Here is a 14,728-nt window from a genome sequence, read left to right on the forward strand (position 1 = left end):
TTAAGATTCATATTTCAGGGTTGTGGTGCACTGATACCAAAGGTAAAAAAGAGGGGTAAAAACCTGCTGGCAATGGCAGCAGATGATGAAAGCGGGCGACTTCAGAGAGAAGAATCGGCGAGTCAGACAGAAATTGAGTTGCGAATAAAGAGATTTAAAGCTTTTGCATAATTAATCAATGCATAATAGTAGATTCAGACAGTTTAGTTCGCGCGCACATATTTCTAATGTAATGCAAATGAATGAATGCTTGCTGATTATATGTATTAGTAGGTCCCAGATTTTATATGCTGGTTAATAAAAAGGTTAACATGAAATAACTGCATATTTTGCCTGTAGTTTAAAACTAGCAAGCAAATGTTATGTTTTGAATAGTGTATCAATTGAAATTGAGAAAATGGTTAAAGAAGAAAAATGGTTCAGTGATGGAACGCTTGGGTATATATCGCTTTCTCAAGCACACAATCCACCGCTGTTTGCGGTTCCTGCGGGGCAGGCGGAACCGGCTGTGCCTTCAGAATAAACGGGAGAACCGATCCAATTGCCAGTTGGGCCGTAGTTGCAAACGTAGAACCTATTATAGGGAAATTGTGGTCCAAAAACCTAAACAAATAAAACAAATTCTCAGCATAAAATTAAAACGAAAAATTCAATTTCAGCCAAATTCCTTACGGCCGTAGATTGGAAGTAAGCAACTGCACAACCCACAAGATAAGTGTCCGCCCATACTACTTGCGTGTAGTGTCCAATTACGTTTGGTGGGCTTGCACTACACATAAATAAAAACAAAACAGAAAAACAACGGAATAAATCATTGAATATGTGAGTTCACTTTATTTAAAAATTAGAATCGCTTACGGAAAGCTTGTGACAAAAGGTGGTTCCATGTATTGAACTTCATTGTACCACTTGGTAATTGCGGCATCCCAGTCTGAAGTGCCAAGGTTGTTGGCGGAAGACGCGCTAATGTAAATATTCTGACCCACTTGAAAACGCGCTGTCGGGCACAAGTTGCATACAGAATGAGTAATAATTACAACATTTCGTCATGAAAATTGAGATTCAACTTACGAACGTCTCTGCAAGTGTCGTGTTTGTATACACACTGTTGGGCGTGGGCTGCAGCCATGACAGCAAGTTCCTGATCCCATTTCTAAAAATTAAAAAATCATACCAAGATTCTTTAGAATTCCAACTTGATGAATCAGAGCAAGGGTCAATTGTTGGCAAGTGGACGTACCAACTCTCTCATGTTGGACGCAGGGGGTTGCGGACCTGGACTTCCTTGGGTCTCGAGGCCCTGCGCAACTTTACGTCGGTACTCGTTGTGCACTTTCAAAATGGTCTTGATGTCGACATCGGTCACGATCGATTCTTTCGGATAGCCCGGTTGGCAACCCTTTCCCCAAGTGGTATTCTACCCAAATGACGAGGAAAAAGTTTCAGGCCTTTCTTTGTAACACACTATCTTGACTGCATCTTTTGACTTATACATAAAAAACCAATCGAGACAAAGTTATTGAAGTGGATGATACTTACCGAATAAAGGCAGAGCGTGTTTTCAGACGGCCTTTTACATGTACGGATGCTGCAGTAGTTTGTAGTAGTGGTTGGCTTAGTGGTAGTCGGCTTGGTGGTAGTGGTTGGCTTAGTGGTAGTCGGCTTGGTGGTAGTGGTGGGCTTCGTGGTAGTCGGTTTAGTGGTAGTCGGTCTAGTGATAGTGGTTGGTGGAGTCCGTTTGGTGGTAGTGGTTGGTGGGGTTGGTTTGGTTGGTAGGGTAGGTGGGGGTTTGGTTGGTGGGGTTGGTCTGGTTGGTAGGGTAGGTGGGGGTTTGGTTGGTAGGGTTGGTTTGGTTGGTAGGGTTGGTGGGGGTTTGGTTGGTAGGGTTGGTTTGGTTGGCTTCATGGTAGGTCTAGTAACAGATGTCTGAGCATCCTGAATTTATTATAAGACAGTAAAAGAAATTACATTTATCCTTCAGTCAAACTTTAAAATAATGTACAGTAGCTGTGGAAAAAATGAAGACAACAATATTCTTACTGCAAAAACCAAGAAGCAGGCGGCAGCAACCAGGACTGTGGCGGCGAAGGTTCTCATTTTGAAGCGTCGCTGGAACGGTGGATCTCCAAAGTGGAAATGAACACCCAATGTGTCGTTATTTATACACGTTTTCTTTCCCCTAGATCCAATAGAATGTCCATGTTACCTATGCTTCTCCGGCAAAGCAAGGCAGCTGCCATGTTGCATTGACGCAGGTGCTCACAAGAGCTAGCCGAATTAACAGTAGAATGATTTTGAAAAACACAAATTAAGGCGGTGTCATTTGAATGCATATGGATCCACACATGCCGGTCTAAGTTCGGGCATATGTCCACGAGAAGGGCTTCAGATCTTTCGTAGAGCTCGCACATACGTGTCGTTGTTTCGACGGATTCTCTCTGAAAATATGTTTTTGAAAATAAGCAGGACACACCTGCACTTGTGCTTGCCACATGCATTGAGTCACGGCGAATAACCAAGACAGAATCTGACGGAAAGCTGTTGATAACCAAATGTTTGGCGACGACAACGGCCTTTACCATACGTGTGTTTTTAAGCCAACGGAATCTAGTTAATAGTTATACTGCCCGTTCAAGACGTGGAGATTTTCTAAAATTTCGTTTTTTACAAGCAAAAGTTGCTGCTGACTGATTAAATGTATTTTCAAACTACTGCACTAGGATTTTATAGGCGCCAAAAAATCAGGGGGATTAATGTCCACGACAGATCATTAAGCTCAAAAACAAATTGAGCCCAAATCACCACAACGATTGCTTGTTTCCAAGTTACACAAGCCGTTGCTGTTCACAGTACCTGCGGGACAGGCAGAACCGGCTGTTCCTTGCTTATAAACAGCATAGCCGCGATAATTGCCAGTTGGACCGTAATTGCAAACGTACATTCTATTATAGGGAAACGAAATCTAAATAATCAAAGAAGCAATCGTCTTAGCAATGAATTTTAAAATAGGGCAAATTCAAAAACATTTCTTACGCTCGTCGTAGTTTTGAAGTAAGCAACTGCACAGCCAACAAGATACGTATCCGCCCATACTGATTGCGTGTAGTGTCCAATTACATTTGGTGGGCTTGATCTGCGCAGAAAGAAAAAAATGAAACAGAATTTACAGCAGATGAATTAACTACCATTTTTTGTTTTAATTCAAAGTCACCTACGGGAGGGATTGGACATAAGTGGTGTTCATGTATTGAACTTCGTTGTACCAAGCGGTTATGGCTCCATTCCAGTCTGAAGTGCCAGCGGTGTCGGATTGAGACTTGAAAATGTACAAATTCTGACCCACTTGAAAACGAGCTATCACGTGGAATTACGAAGATTATTTTCATAAGACATGAGTCATAACTCAACAATACACATAAGAATTATTTAAAAAATTGAGATTCTACTTACGAACGTTTCTGCAACTGTCGTGTTGGAACACACACTGTTGGGCGTGGGCTGCTGCCATGTCGGAGAGCTCTTGGTCCCATTTCTAAAACAAGTAAAAACATTCGGATTCTTTTTTAGACAATTCTAAATTGATGAATCGCATCAAGGATCAGCTGTTGGCAAGTGGACATACCAATTCTCTCATGTTGGACGCAGGGGGTTGAGGCCCTGGACTTCCTTGAGTCTCAAGGCCCTGCGCAACTTTACGTCGGTAATCGTTGTGCACATTCAAAATGGTCACGATGTCGGCATCGGTCACGATCGAACTAGTTGGGTAGGCCGGTTGGCAAGCTGCTCCCCAAGTAGTGGTCTGGGAAGGAGAGAAATTGTGTCACTTTTAGGTCATTCTTTATCGCCTTAATTCCAAAAATTTTGAAATGATTAAAAAAAAAACTTGAACTGTTTACCGAGTATTTGCAGAGCGTGTTATCCGTTGGCACGGGGCATGTGCTGATGGTGCAGTAATCAGTTGTCTGGGCTTCCTGAATTTCATCACGTCAGAAAAAAGAAATAATCAACTAGCTAGACAAACTATCAAATAACATGAAGACAATTCTTACAGGAAAAATCGAGAAGCAGGCGGCGGCAATGAGGACTGAGGCAGCCAAAGATCTCATCTTGTAATAAGCGTTACTGCTGAAGTTTTGGATTTCAAATTGTGAATCAACTCCGAATCGTGTCGGTATTTATACAGATTTCATGTCCCTTAAATCCAAGGTATTCTTAGCGAACATCCTTGCCTGCACTTTTTGAACAAAGCTGGGCATGCACCTGCTGTACGGAATCGGACCCAAAGTGACCGCGAAAGCTGTCGTATATTGGCACAAAAACTTAAACGGTGTCAACTGATGAACGCGGAGGTATCCAAATACATGGTCTACCTGAGGTACGTCAACGAAAAGGACTAGAAATATCTATTGGTTGACCAAAAACCAATTCTCAATTATGAAATACACATACTTGTCCTCGTTCTGAACGATTCAACATGAAAATACGACTGAAAAGAAAAGGCAAAATAAAACCTACACTTGTGTTTGCCAAATGTGTTTCGTCGGGTCGTACAACTAAGTGCCGGAAACTGACGAATTCGCCATAGCTTTTATTTCTAACCACCATGTTTAATGTCCTCAACAACCTTTACCACACTTGTGGTAAAGGGTACTTATATGTGTGCTGTGTATGCAAACGGAATCTGCTCACTGTTCGTTTGAGAATCGTGGCTTGTACATAAATGTTTTTTTTTTTTTTTTTGTTACAAGCAAAACTTGCTGCTGATTGATTAAATGTATTATCAAACTACTGCACTAGGATTTCATAAACGCCAAAAAATCAGGGGAAATAATGTCCACGACAGATCATTAAGATACTGGCTGTGGTACAAATTTTAGGGAAAAGTAACAAACTGTGTTCAAACACACAAGCCGTTGCTGTTCACAGTACCTGTGGGGCAGGCGGATCCGGCTGTTCCTTGCTTATAAACTTGAGAGCCGATCCAGTTGCCAGTTGGTCCGTAATTACAAACGTACATTCTATTATAGGGATACGATGGCCCAAAAACCTAAACAAACAAACAAAACCTATTAGCAATGAAATTCAAAAAGAGGAGCAATTTTAGTCAAATTTCTTACGGCCGTAGATTGGAAGTAAGCCACTGCACAACCCACATAATAAGTGTCGGCCCATACTACTTGCGTGTAGTGTCCAATTACATTTGGTGGGTTTGCGCTATCCAGAAAACATCAACCAAATTTATTGCGTAACAATTACCCTTTTTAACTCAAAGCCACTTACGGGAAGGATTGGACGTAAGCGGTGTTCATGTATTGAACTTCATCGTACCAAGACTTTACTACTGCATTCCAGTCTGAAGTGCCAAGGTTGTTGGCGGAAGACCCAGTAATGTAAATATTCTGACCCACCCGAAAACGAGCTATCACGGAGAATCAGATTTAAGAGGTTTGAGCCATAACTCATAATTATTTTTGAATGAGATTCTACTTACGAACATCTCTGCAACTGTCGTGTTGGAACACACACTGTTGGGCGTGGGCTTGTGCCATAACCGAGAGTTCTTGGTCCCATTGCTGTAACAAAAACAAAATCATTCTAAAATCTTGTACGTATGATGAGTCAAAGGAAGGATTTCAAATGGAGATGCTGCCCTCATTTCTGGCAAGTGGACATACGTACCAATTCCCTCATGTTGGACGCGGGAGGTTGAGGACCTGGACTTCCTCGGGTCTCAAGGCCCTGCGCAACTTTTCGTCGGTAATCGTTGTGCACATTCAAAATGGTCACGATGTCGGCATCGGTCACGATCGAACTGGATGGGTAGGCCGGTCGGCAAGCTGCTCCCCAAGTAGTGTTCTAGGAAAAGGAAAAGTGCGGTGCTTTATCATCTCGGTTGCATAATTTAACATCACTTAGTTTCAGTAAAAATGATTGAGTTTTAAACTATTTACCGAATATTTGCAGAGGGTGTTGTCCGATGGCACGGAGCATGTGCTGATGGTGCAGTAATTAGTTGACTGGGCTTCCTGAATTTCATCACGTCAGTAAAAGAAATAATTAATTACATACACTACCAACTAACATTAGTGTGAAGGGAAAATAAAGGCAACAATATTCTTACAGCAAAAACCGAGAAGCAGGCGGCGGCAATGAGGACTGAGGCAGCCAAAGTTTTCATCTTGTAAGCGTCGCTGTAACTGTGGATATCAGATAGGGAATCAACACCGAATGTGTCGATATTTATACAGATTCCATGTCCCCTAGATCCCTAGCTGCACTTTTAGAACAAAGCTATTTTGCCATATGGAATATATGGAAGCAAAGTGACCACGAAAGCTGTCTACTGTAAAATGATTTTGCATCGACACAAAAACGGGGGTCATCTGAATACAAAGTATCCACATATGCTGGTCTACTTCCAAGGTTTTCCACGAGTGCGGTTGAAATGTCTTGTTCCGTTGTTCCATTTTGACATTCAGTTTTTGTCCGTGTTATTCAACGGAAAGGTAGTACGGATGCCACATTTTCTTAAATAGAGTCCACACATACGTGTCTTTGCCGTTCTCCATGATACCATAAGAAAAAAAACCTTTGAAAAGAATAAGCGAAATAAACCTGCACGTGTGTTTGAATAATATTTTTCGTCAGGTCGTAGCTACCAAAGTGCTGGAAACTGACGAATCCGCTATTGAATAGCTTTTACTAACCACATGTTTTAAGTTCTCAAGAACCTCTACATATAATATACTACTTGTGGTGTTCGTGCCAACAGAATCTGCTCACTGCCTGTTTGAGAAGCGTACCTTGCACAAAAATATGTTTGTTTTGTTTGTGTTTATACAAGCTAAAGTTGCTGCTGACTGATTAAATGTATTGTCAAACTACTACACTTGGATTTCATAGATCGGCAAAATCGGGAAAAAATAATTGCCAAGACAGATCGTCAAGATACTGACTGTGTTACAAATCTTAGGGCAAAGTCACACGAACTGCGTTCAAGCGCACAAGCCGTTGGTGTTAACAGTACCTGGCGGGCAGGCGGATCCGGCAGTTCCTTGCAGATAAACCGGAAGGCTGATCCAATTGCCAGTTGGGCCGTAGTTGCAAACGTAGAATCTATTGTAGGGATACGCTGTTCCAAAAGTCTGGATAAAACAAACAAGCAAACAAAATCTTAGCTCAAAATTCAGAAAATGCAATTAAACTGAAATTCCTTACGGCAGTAGATTGGAAGTAGGCCACTGCACAACCGATGAGATAAGTTTCCGCCCACACTACTTGCGTGTAATGATAAATAACATTCGGTGAGCTTGCTCTGTCCAGGGAAAGAAAAGAAAAACAACCCCAAAGAGAATATTATATCGCACATAGTTGCCCTTATTCAATTTAAAATCACTTACGGTAAGCTCGTAACAGCAGCGGTGGTCATATATTGAACTTCATTGTACCAAGAGGTTACTGCCGCATTCCAGTTTGAAGTGCCGAGAATGTCGCCGGAAGATCCGGCAATGTAAACATTCTGACCCACCCTGAAACGAGCTATCGGGAGAAAATGTGTCGTAATAACATGTAATAATGACATGTTATCGTCATATGAACTGAAACTGTACTTACGAACATTTCTGCAAGCGTCGTGACTAAACACACACTGCTGGGCGTGGGCTGCAGCCATGACAGCCAGTTCCTGATCCCATTTCTAAATAACAAAAAAACAAAAATTTGTTTTTGACTTGATGGCAAGCAAATTAACATGATGTCACAACAATTTACCATTTGTCTCATGTTGGAGGCGGGAGGTTGAGGCCCTGGACTTCCTTGGGTCTCAAGGCCCTGCGCAACTTTACGTCGGTAATCGTTGTGCGCTCCCAAAATGGTCGCGATGTCGGCATCGGTCACGATCGATTTATCTGGATAGGACGGTTGGCAAGCCGATCCCCAAGTGGTATTCTAATACCCAAATGACAGGAAAAGAAAAAAAGTATGAAGTTTAAATTCAGCGTTGGCGACACTCCATTTCAATTAATTACTTCAAAATTATATTTTTAAATGGAGTACACAGTATAGTTTACCGTATATTTGCAGAGCGTGTTTTGGGTCGGCGTGGGGCATGTACTAATGTTGCAGTAATTGGTGCCAAGAGTAGGAGCCAGAGTTGATCCAGGCGAGGTTGGTTTAGGAGTCATTGTCGACATCGGAGACGTTCCGGCAGTACAGGAACATCCGCAGGGCTTGCGTGTCGTTATCTGGGCCTCCTGTTGTAGTTAGACAAAAATTTTTATTGACTAAATCAAACAAAAAAAAAAACTTCAACGGGATTGCAATGTATTAAAACCAACTCACCGCTAAACCGGAGAAGCAGACGACAATCAAAACTGAGGCAGCGATAGATTTCATTTCTGAGGTGATGTTGGTCCAACGTCACCGAGTGAAGCTTTGGATAGCTCATGGAGAATGCCGTCCTTTATTTATACTCAAAACGGTCAAACAGTTTGAAAACTGCTTTCCATGTTATTACTGGGCTGCAGCTACGTGTCCGAAAAATGTTGGACACGTCTGCATTTCATCCACCAAGTTGCACACAGCGGCAAGCTGCGTCGGTCGAATATGATTTTCATGTCTTGTATGCTTAGGTGTCGGTGTACATTTATTGGCTGTCGGAACGAGCGTCGTTGTGAATTATGTAGTTTTTAACAACATTTTTTGGAATATCTTGTTATTCTGGCAGTGGGAAAATAAGAGTGCAATATGGCCATTTTATTGGTGTGTTTGAACATTTTTATATGACGAGCTAAAGTCGTTCCGAATAAACGACACTCATAAACAACGCAACCTGCACTTGCACATCTGCGTCTGTGTACAAAACACATGATAAAAATTCGTCCATAGTTGACGAAAACTTTTCGGGGCAAAAAAAGACTGTCGCTAACCAAATGCTTGCGTGTTTTCACCGTGCATATTTTCGTAGCTTTAGTTTTCTGAGTAATCTATAACAAATGAGACATTATTTTGTGATCGAGTCATAATTAGAGTTATCCAGTACCCTATACTATAGCCAAAATTGCTAAATGCATTCAAGCCTAATACTAAAAGGTTCAAATGAGTCTCAAACTACGTATAGTTAACAGTAACAGTAGTTTATCACCTCCAAATGCATACTGTAGATAAACATATGCATACACGTCATAGCAAGCGGATCTGAACTTACATTGCAACGGAGGGGAAAAAAACTCTCCTAGCCTATCTATGTTAGCCTGGGTTTAGTTGACAGGAATATTAAAAAGTTTTTGAGGGTGCCATTGACTTTAATAGGACATGAATGACGAACACGTAATCAGCGAGAGAAAGATCTCGGATCTGAACGGAACTAAAAAGTTTGAAAGTTGACTAGACGGTAATTTATATATAGCCTCTATCATGCTATCAACTGAGAAGATAAGACATGGTTATACCTACACCCGCTCTATCTAAACAAAATAAAAAAATCTTGTTGAAGTCAATTGTTCAAGACATAGGTGTGCTGTCTAGTGCGAGTTCACTTCAAAATTTAACGAACAAAAGTTCACTGCAAATCTGCAACACCCAGTGAAAATGGCGCATAAAAGACGAAACACTAACGAGGATACGTGCCCAACACTTTTAAAAAAATCAAGAAACAATCAACCTTCAACACCAGTTTCATATACGACGGATACAACGAGAGAAGAAGCGGCTCAGGGATTGAGAAAAACCAACCACGGAATTATTTTCCAACTGAAGTTGTTGATGCTCTTCTTAATCCGTGGAATTGAGGCCGGATACATGTTCCAACTGGGAACTGAAATGGAGCAACTCGGAGGTAAATTTGACGATTTAATTTTCAAGTACGAAGTTAAAGATAATACACAGGCCGGAAAACACTATCGTTATCGATACCTGCAGGCCAAGCACAAACAAAACGAATCGTTCCAAATCACGGCAGCCCAGCTACTAAACGACAATGAAGGCAATTTCAGTTTGCCGAAATACTTTCGTTCTTATTGCGACATCATTTCAAGGGGTGAAGACATTGAAGATTGCATCATTTGTACGAATGTCGGTTTCAAAAAGAAAAATTTAGACAAGAATGGCATCCAGTTGGTATCCTTCAAAACTAAAGACAAAATGTTTGCTTTTGGCAAACACTCTCTTAATCATTACAAAATTAAAGTGAAATCAAATCATAAATTATACGCGATCTTGCAAGCAGTCAAAATTAATGACCCTATTAAAAATAAACCAAGAAATGTAACCAGTAAAGAAATTGAAGCCTTTTTCGAAAAATTAGTTTTTGTGGCCAACGCGCCCAACGAAGTCGATCTTGGTAGAATACTAACCGACGAAGTGGGAAAGTATTACAATATGAAGGAAGCTGACTTCCAATCGGATTTTTTCTTGAGGAATGTGTTGGACTGGTTCAAAAAGAAAGAATCCAATTTCATGACGTCAAACGAGGCAATCGACTTGTTCCGGAAAGGCAAAGAGAAAATGAAATCGCTTCGAATGACGTCCGTTTCCATACATTATCAGAGGCAGCTAAAACAAGCACTAGAATTTAACCGTGATGCCATTCATAAAATGGCAGATAAATTAAAGTCATTTTTAATTTCGACTAAAAAGATTAAGCGCATTTGGACTCGATTACCGAGTCGGACTGCGGTTAAAGTCATCGAGGCACTAAAGGAACTCTGGAGAAACATTCCCAATAAGAACACCGATGCCGTTGCACCAGAAGAGGTTTATTTCCATCGAAAGGACAGCTACTTAATGACGTCATTCGCTGAGAAGAAAGACCACCAAAAATTCAAAACGTTACTCAAAGCGTCGGACCTTTCTCACAATCTGCTCATATTTGTTTGCGATAATGAATCCTTGATGGAAAATCAAGTTTACTATGAGAAACTGGTCAACAATTCGGGAAATAAAAAAGTGATTTTCATTAGTCAAGGAGATGCTGTCGAGGAAACCAAAGAAGATTTGACATTCGCCGATTTGAGCGCTAAATTCAAAAAGGCCCTACTTTCCAAGAAAGTATTATTTCAAGGGAGTTGGCTTACAGTGGAAAATCTAATTAGAAGAAGCTTCCAAACTGCAGACGACTTCATTGAAAGTGGTGCTTCAGAAATAATGAATTCGAATGTTATAGAGGAGTTGATCGAAAAAGAAAGGCTCGAAATTGCTTCCTTCACTTCATCTCGATTCGAAAAATCCCTTTACATCAAGAGACAATTGACGTCTGCTTTTCCATTCGACAAAAGTTTTTGGAGTGAAGTAGCTAAAGAGCTAGGATATTCCACAGAATTGCTCGAAAGTAAGTGCCGAATAAGTTTGCAAGGAGAAATCGAGTGGTTTGTCATCGGCGAAGAAAAAACCAAGATCTGGGAAAAGATAAACATTATTTTAGACAAGAATAAAGCCGATCAACCATCTAAAACCGTAGCCGAAGATGACCTATTGAATAACAGAAATCACCAAGAGGACAAACCCGATGTCGTTATAATATCTGGTGTCGCAGGATCGGGAAAATCTAGCATTCTCTCCCACTATTATGAGGTGATCAAAGAGACCAACCCAGAGCACTGGGTGATCGTGATAAGTCTAACGGATCATTCAGAAGCATTTTCAAAGCTGAAATCGACTGAAGTTAACAAAACAAGCGTCACCGATTTTCTGTTAAATTTAGCTATTGTTAATCAAAGCCCTTTCGCTTGTTCGCTACTAAAGCATCGCCTGGAGACCGGTGACCGGATGGTAGTTATGTTGGATGGCTTCGACGAGAGTCATCACCAGGAAACCGTAATCGAGATGATTAAAATCTTTAAAAAAATGAAAATAAACGGACTGTTTGTGACTACTCGATCTCACATGACGAGTCAAATTCAATTTGAATTGTCCCAGTTGAGTTATAATCTCAAAAACTTCAGTAAACAAGACCAAGTTGAATATATAATCTCTGTGTGGCAACGTGATTTCAAGAGTAACGTCGAAAAGGATCTTCGCAATTGTGCCAAATCGCTAGTGGACCGAGTGTCAAAAACTCTAAGAGACGAAGAAAGGGCCTTCATAGGCATTCCACTGCAGTGCCGCATCCTGGCCGAATGTTTCCAGTCTGAGCTTCTAAAGTCCTTTCAACAAGACAACACATTTGGTCCTTTTTGCAAGACAATTCAAAATCTAAATTTGAGCCTGGCTAGCCTGTACCGATTGCTCATGGAAAAGAAACACGAAATTTATCGACAAGAGAAAAAGGCTCAATCTTGCGCCAGTGATCTCGCCAGTTCTCACGCTAAAGAGGACATTGATCATTTGGAACCTTTCCTGAGAAAACTGGCTATCGAAACGATTGTTTCGTTTAATGAAGATGTTGTTGCTTTGTTAGGAAAGGAAAAATCCATGACGCCCAAAGGCACACTCGACAAGAAAAAGAAAAAGATGGTGGAACATTGCGCTCGCTTTGGCTTATTGGATAGAGACGCAAAGGGCAAGGTGCGGTTCTTGCACCGAACCTACGCAGAGTACCTGATGGCCGAATATCTTTACACCGGATTTCTTCTCGACGAGGAAAAACGCAATCAGCTACTGGAATACAAATCAGCTCGAAAGTTAATCATTAGCACAATTTTGGTGAAAAATCAGTACGACGGTGTTCAAATCTTTTTAGATTCCATGTTGAAAGAAATGGTTGATGACAATAAAGAGTGGCGCAACAGAATCATTCGGCGTGAACTACCGGACGGATTGCATAAAGTAGCCCAAGTCTTTTTTACTCGAGTCGTTCACTTGAAAATCAAAGAAAATCCTCTTGAGCTATCAGTTGCGAATAAAAGAGAAAAGATATTTAAATTCCTGTGCGATTGTCTCGACGCAACGTTTGATAAACCACAAGTTCTGCGGGCTATACGAGCTTCTTTTACACATCCTTATTCATTCAAAAACTTCTGTCACCTAAACAGTGAGGTGTTTCAAAGATATATGGATTATTTCGACGATGTACCGATCACACACAACGTTAATTTGTCGCTCAAAGAGAAAAATCATGTACACACAGTTATGAATGGAATAATGTTCGGTTACCATGACGAACTTCCTCCGTGTGGTTTTAAATATTCTTTTTGGAACGGAGAGGAACAACAAAAAATGGTGCATCGTTTGCTTCACTTCATGGACAATCACCGACAAGTTTTAAATGAAATCATTCCAAAGGTGGAATATCAACTAGGATCCATGTTGGCAATGTTGATATTTAACAAAAACTACGACAGTCAATTGGAATTATTAATTAATCTCTTGGCAAAATCAGATTTGTATTCCGACGATATCGCCTTCGCCAGTTTTATGAAGAACGTTTTCCTCTCTGTTAAACGAAAGTATCGGATGGGCTTAGATAACCGACTTAAAAAGACATTGGCCATCTTCAAGGAACTCGATGGACGTCAAGACCTTCTGAACATGATCTTTATTCTGGTCCTTAAAGTTGAACCTAACGCGTTTAAAATGATTTATCAGCCATGTCAATTGCTGGAGGACGAACCGGAAGGACTGCCAACGGATTTTCACTTGCGACTGGAACGAGATTCATTTCGCTTCTCATGTTTTCACAGAGCGGATATCCACGGCGGTGGGGAACAGACGGTTTTTGTAGACAAATTATTAACAGTTGACTGGACACCAGATACGAAAACGAATCAAATTGCAACCGAGTGTGTCAATTATTACGATTTTACACCGTTCTACGTAGCTGCCACTTGGGGCCACGAAAAGATTTGTTGCAATTTGCTGGCCTATTTAAAAAGACATCTTCCTGACGACAAGTTCAAAAAAGGATTGACTGATATTAACGGATTCGTCCATCGTCCTCTGTCAGACGCGATTGCATCCCAAAACACTGAAATGTACATTTTCATATTAAAGACTGTCAAGAAAACCTTGGGACATGCAGACCTAATTGCTTTACTTAAATCGACGGTTCAGGAGGAACTTTATACAAATAATAAAACTTGGAAGAAAGATTGGACTAATACTTCGATGTTTACTGTCGGGTGCCAATATAAGATGTTTCAAACTATAGCCGATATAGTCCTCGATAGCGATATCAAAACCGAGAAAAGATACGTTGATTTGAACGATTTGATATTTGACAGCGACTCCTACAGTCAAATGTATGCATTGAAAGACTTCAACGTTACAACTCTCCAGGGATTGATGTCATTTAAGGGTTCTGATGATTGGACGAAATGTTTTCTAAATTTAGGTGTCTACAATGGATTTACTTTGTTGGTTAAATATTGCCTCGCATTTTTCAGTCAAGATCAACTCTTGGAGTTTGTCACCACCATAACTTCTAAAGGCGATAGAGAATGTAGTTACTGGAGTACTGTAAGCTTAGCCGCTAACGTTGGGAACAAGAAGTCTGGGATTGGAGACCTAAGGATTTTGAAGTTCTTGAAATTCATTTTGAAAAAACTCGGCGAAACAATTGCAATGAAACTTTTGCTACACGACGAAGGGGACGAAAATTCCTTCCACAGCTACATTCTTTCACAATCACTAGTCAACATTCTGTCAAATAATTTATCAAAGAAAGGCAAAGAGAAAGTGAGACATCATTTCAGAACAAAGGTGCCTCTTATGATTGAGGAACTCTTTTTCAATCCCGATTCTCAGCACTACTGGCATATTTGGAAATCTGAAAATTGGATAAGCATGACCCGAC

The 14,728-nt window shown here is 40.7% G+C and overlaps 4 protein-coding genes across 5 annotated transcripts; all 4 read right to left on the reverse strand.

Annotated features, from left to right (window-relative positions):
• Positions 1–250: 250 nt before the first annotated feature.
• On the reverse strand, positions 251–2,198 carry LOC124205104 (venom allergen 3 homolog). The gene is made up of 7 exons (XM_046602443.1): positions 2,041–2,198; positions 1,540–1,935; positions 1,241–1,417; positions 1,072–1,153; positions 859–997; positions 673–769; positions 251–603 (listed from the first exon to the last, which is right to left on the reverse strand). Exons 1-7 carry the CDS (start codon positions 2,095–2,097, stop codon positions 454–456), a joined length of 1,098 nt encoding a protein of 365 aa, XP_046458399.1. The 5' UTR covers positions 2,098–2,198; the 3' UTR covers positions 251–453.
• A 483-nt stretch (positions 2,199–2,681) lies between these two features.
• LOC124205107 (venom allergen 5-like) lies at positions 2,682–4,185 on the reverse strand. The gene is made up of 7 exons (XM_046602448.1): positions 4,050–4,185; positions 3,897–3,971; positions 3,623–3,799; positions 3,451–3,532; positions 3,216–3,354; positions 3,034–3,133; positions 2,682–2,962 (listed from the first exon to the last, which is right to left on the reverse strand). Exons 1-7 carry the CDS (start codon positions 4,104–4,106, stop codon positions 2,777–2,779), a joined length of 816 nt encoding a protein of 271 aa, XP_046458404.1. The 5' UTR covers positions 4,107–4,185; the 3' UTR covers positions 2,682–2,776.
• On the reverse strand, positions 2,682–6,209 carry LOC124205108 (venom allergen 3 homolog). 2 transcript variants are annotated; one of them, XR_006879206.1, is made up of 8 exons: positions 6,122–6,193; positions 5,952–6,026; positions 5,680–5,856; positions 5,492–5,573; positions 5,281–5,419; positions 5,118–5,214; positions 4,828–5,047; positions 2,682–2,750 (listed from the first exon to the last, which is right to left on the reverse strand). XR_006879206.1 is itself a non-coding variant. In XM_046602449.1 (7 exons), exons 1-7 carry the CDS (start codon positions 6,176–6,178, stop codon positions 4,898–4,900), a joined length of 777 nt encoding a protein of 258 aa, XP_046458405.1. In that variant the 5' UTR covers positions 6,179–6,209; the 3' UTR covers positions 4,759–4,897. The 2 variants fall into 2 exon arrangements, 1 of the variants encoding a protein (XP_046458405.1); XM_046602449.1 differs by lacking the exon at positions 2,682–2,750 and having other exon boundaries at positions 4,759–5,047; positions 6,122–6,209.
• A 641-nt stretch (positions 6,210–6,850) lies between these two features.
• On the reverse strand, positions 6,851–8,499 carry LOC124205106 (venom allergen 3 homolog). Its single transcript, XM_046602446.1, has 7 exons — positions 8,341–8,499; positions 8,070–8,252; positions 7,771–7,947; positions 7,615–7,696; positions 7,401–7,539; positions 7,219–7,315; positions 6,851–7,145 (listed from the first exon to the last, which is right to left on the reverse strand). The coding sequence occupies exons 1-7, from the start codon at positions 8,392–8,394 to the stop codon at positions 6,996–6,998; spliced, it is 882 nt and encodes a 293-aa protein (XP_046458402.1). The 5' UTR covers positions 8,395–8,499; the 3' UTR covers positions 6,851–6,995.
• Between the last annotated feature and the right edge of the window lie 6,229 nt (positions 8,500–14,728).

Source organism: Daphnia pulex, chromosome 10 (genome assembly GCF_021134715.1).
Source record: "Daphnia pulex isolate KAP4 chromosome 10, ASM2113471v1".
Lineage (NCBI taxonomy): Eukaryota > Metazoa > Arthropoda > Branchiopoda > Diplostraca > Daphniidae > Daphnia > Daphnia pulex.

Coding starts and splice junctions, on each gene's coding strand:
- LOC124205106 (XM_046602446.1), bottom strand. CDS start 8,394: ATGAAATCTATCGCTGCCTCAGTTTTGATTGTCGTCTGCTTCTCCGGT. Junction 8,253..8,340: donor TCTGCTTCTCCGGTTTAGCG/GTGAGTTGGTTT, acceptor TAACTACAACAG/GAGGCCCAGATAACGACACG. Junction 7,540..7,614: donor CGACGCTTGCAGAAATGTTC/GTAAGTACAGTT, acceptor TTCTCCCGATAG/CTCGTTTCAGGGTGGGTCAG.
- LOC124205104 (XM_046602443.1), bottom strand. CDS start 2,097: ATGAGAACCTTCGCCGCCACAGTCCTGGTTGCTGCCGCCTGCTTCTTG. Junction 1,936..2,040: donor CCTGCTTCTTGGTTTTTGCA/GTAAGAATATTG, acceptor TAATAAATTCAG/GATGCTCAGACATCTGTTAC. Junction 998..1,071: donor CGACACTTGCAGAGACGTTC/GTAAGTTGAATC, acceptor TGTGCCCGACAG/CGCGTTTTCAAGTGGGTCAG.
- LOC124205108 (XM_046602449.1), bottom strand. CDS start 6,178: ATGAAAACTTTGGCTGCCTCAGTCCTCATTGCCGCCGCCTGCTTCTCG. Junction 5,574..5,679: donor CGTCCAACATGAGGGAATTG/GTACGTATGTCC, acceptor TTTTTGTTACAG/CAATGGGACCAAGAACTCTC. Junction 5,215..5,280: donor GCTTACGTCCAATCCTTCCC/GTAAGTGGCTTT, acceptor TTTTCTGGATAG/CGCAAACCCACCAAATGTAA.
- LOC124205107 (XM_046602448.1), bottom strand. CDS start 4,106: ATGAGATCTTTGGCTGCCTCAGTCCTCATTGCCGCCGCCTGCTTCTCG. Junction 3,355..3,450: donor CGACAGTTGCAGAAACGTTC/GTAAGTAGAATC, acceptor TCCACGTGATAG/CTCGTTTTCAAGTGGGTCAG. Junction 2,963..3,033: donor ACTTCAAAACTACGACGAGC/GTAAGAAATGTT, acceptor TTGATTATTTAG/ATTTCGTTTCCCTATAATAG.